General features: G+C 43.9%; 1 protein-coding gene across 1 annotated transcript in view; it reads left to right on the plus strand.

Moving 5' to 3' along the window:
• Window positions 1–1187: 1187 nt before the first annotated feature.
• The window catches only part of sfrp5 (secreted frizzled-related protein 5), an 18296-nt gene continuing 16790 nt past the window's right edge, over window positions 1188–2693 (plus strand). Inside the window, exon 1 of the mRNA XM_016456489.1 lies at window positions 1188–1940. Coding sequence (XP_016311975.1) covers window positions 1415–1940 — 526 coding nt within the window. The 5' untranslated portion in view covers window positions 1188–1414. The remainder of the gene's footprint in view (window positions 1941–2693) is intronic.

The raw sequence follows: 2693 nt of genomic DNA on the forward strand, positions 1-2693 counted from the left end.
ATATCATCGGAATATTTGCCCCAATAACATTCCTCATCGTCACTATAATCTCATTTATATCCGCTGCGGTGATTATTGATTTCTAAAGAGCATAAAATTGTGCCTCTTTCAGTCTTTGACACAATCTGGGCAACACACAACAGGACAGAACGAGTTTCCATTTCTAGAGAGCGAGTGATTATAGTTCAGTCCCACAGAGATCAGTCCTGGATGAAAAATGTTATGAACTTCGTAAAGAACCAGCTATGGAAGTCTATCAGACAAATTTCAGCAGACTTTCTACAATAATACGTATTTCTGTATTTTTTGCAGCATTTGCTGTCACATATAAAACACTTATGCAATGGTCAGACACTCTCTGCCAGCTTGTAAAACTCCAAGAAGTAAACATTCAAAGAGCTTGCTAACCACATTTTGTTAGCTTTCTAGATTTACTGTAACCACTGTTTGCTGTGTCATTTGTATGCCACCCATCTGATGAACTATTCCTGGCCTGTTTCCTTTTTCTCTCCACTGTACTAGATCTATCTATCTATCTGCTTTTTCCAACACAGACAATACAAAAAGGAAAGCCAACTGAAATGCACATTCGGTAAAATGTATAAAACCTGAGCTAATAGATAAAGATCTATCAGTAAGTTTGCTCAATTTGGGCGGCTGTAATATGGCAGTACGGCCCCCTGCTGCTGGGTGGCTGTGGGTTGAATTTTGGGCCCCACGGTGTGACAGCGAATGATAGAAGGAGACAGAGAGAAAGCCGGTTTCTATTCACATCCAGCGGCAGCATTAGCATATCTCAAACAGCACAGCCCAAAAGCCCTGACCACCTGTAGATTAATCTTTTTTCCGCCTTCTGATTATTTCCTAATAAAGTGGAATGTGAAAGGCCGGGCCAGAGGATGTGTGTGGAAAATGTGTGTGTGTTCTCTTCTCTAAAGAGAAACTGAATGAGCCCAGCGCACTCCACACACGCATTGTGCTGCAGGACAGCGCGTGGTCTGCCTGTAGAAGTGTCTGCGAGGGGGGTGTGCTGCGGGGGTTCCGCCCACTGCGCAGCAGTTGGCTGTGGCTGGGAAGGGGGCGGGGCTTAGAGTGGACAGGGGAAACCAGTGGGAGGTGGGTGGGCGAGATTTACTAAGGGGTTGTCAGCTCATAGGGCCCTGAGTCCACTGGCTTTTATACACTAGGTGCACTTGAGTCAAGCTAGAGAAGAGCTGAGCTCTGAGATCTGCCACTACTGCCTGCTACCAGGAGTTTAAGTGCATTAAACTGCAGAACAACCAGAAGGAAACAGGGAAAACCCAGCACTTTTTGTCCTTTTTCTTTTCAAACACAACAAAAAAAGGATTAAAATTCATCTTTTTGAACCACCTCCCCCAATTCCTCTTCTGAATTACACCAGGACTTTAAAAGCATGGCAGAGCAGAAGAGGCAGGTGTCTCTGACCCAGGCTGTGACCCTAGCGCTGGTTCTGCTCACCTCAGCCGCTTCGGCAGAGGAGTACGACTACTACAGCTGGCAATCGGACAATTTCCACAACGGCCGCTTCTATGCCAAGCAGCCACAGTGTGTGGATATTCCAGCCGACCTGCGGCTCTGCTACAACGTGGGCTACAAAAAGATGCGCCTGCCAAACCTACTGGACCATGAGACCATGCCTGAGGTCAAGCAGCAGGCGGGCAGCTGGGTGCCCCTTCTGGCAAAGCGATGCCATGCTGACACGCAGGTGTTCCTCTGCTCTCTTTTTGCTCCAGTGTGCCTGGACCGGCCCATCTACCCCTGCCGGTCTCTGTGCGAGGCGGTGCGGGACAGCTGCGCTCCGGTCATGGAGACCTACGGCTTTCCCTGGCCGGAGATGCTGCAGTGTGAGAAGTTTCCCATCGACAACGATCTGTGCATTCCCATGCAGTTCTCTACGGGTCACGCTACTCAGACTCCAGGTAGGATCTAAAAGAACATTGTATTATTGATTCAAATGTTATTGATTCATTCAAAGAAAAGCAGAAATTAATTTACACAGGGGACATTTCATGAAATTGTCACAAAAATAAGTAGGAAAAAAAAAATTTAAATGTTTTAATAAAACACAGAAATACCCAAGTTATATTTCATTATATCCATAATATTTAAGCATGGTTTCTTAATTAAATTTTTTATGCAATATAAAAAGCATCATTGCTTCAGTCTTGCCTTTTTGTTTAAAAAGTGGAAAAGTTATAATCATTAAGTCTCCATAAATCTATACAATAGGGCCCACTGGTGGACTTCCTCTTGCTTTATTTAGCCTGAGACTCTTGAGAAAGTAAAATTAAGGAAAGCTCTCGGAAGGACAAAAAACTTTCACTATCTAAAGCAAACATCTCATGTGGAATGTGGAGAGGAGCGTTCCTGCTGCACCCTGCCTCTCTCTCTTTGTTTAATCGTGCATTTAGGTTTCCAATTAGCCAGGCAGCCAAACCCTTTGGATCACTAATTAGTCTGAAAAGTTGTACATTACTTTGTCTCACTGAGATGAGAAGGACTATTGTAACAGACAGAGGAAGGACAGGAGTAGTTAGTGCTCAAGGGAAGTTTGAGGATGGCGTTGAGCCATATTAATAGCACAACACGCTATAAAAATACCTAAATAATTTAAAAAAGTGGAGCCAAAGAAACAATTTATATATATATATATATATATATATATATATATC

Source organism: Sinocyclocheilus anshuiensis, unplaced genomic scaffold (genome assembly GCF_001515605.1).
Source record: "Sinocyclocheilus anshuiensis isolate Anshui unplaced genomic scaffold, SAMN03320099.WGS_v1.1 scaffold407, whole genome shotgun sequence".
NCBI lineage: Eukaryota > Metazoa > Chordata > Actinopteri > Cypriniformes > Cyprinidae > Sinocyclocheilus > Sinocyclocheilus anshuiensis.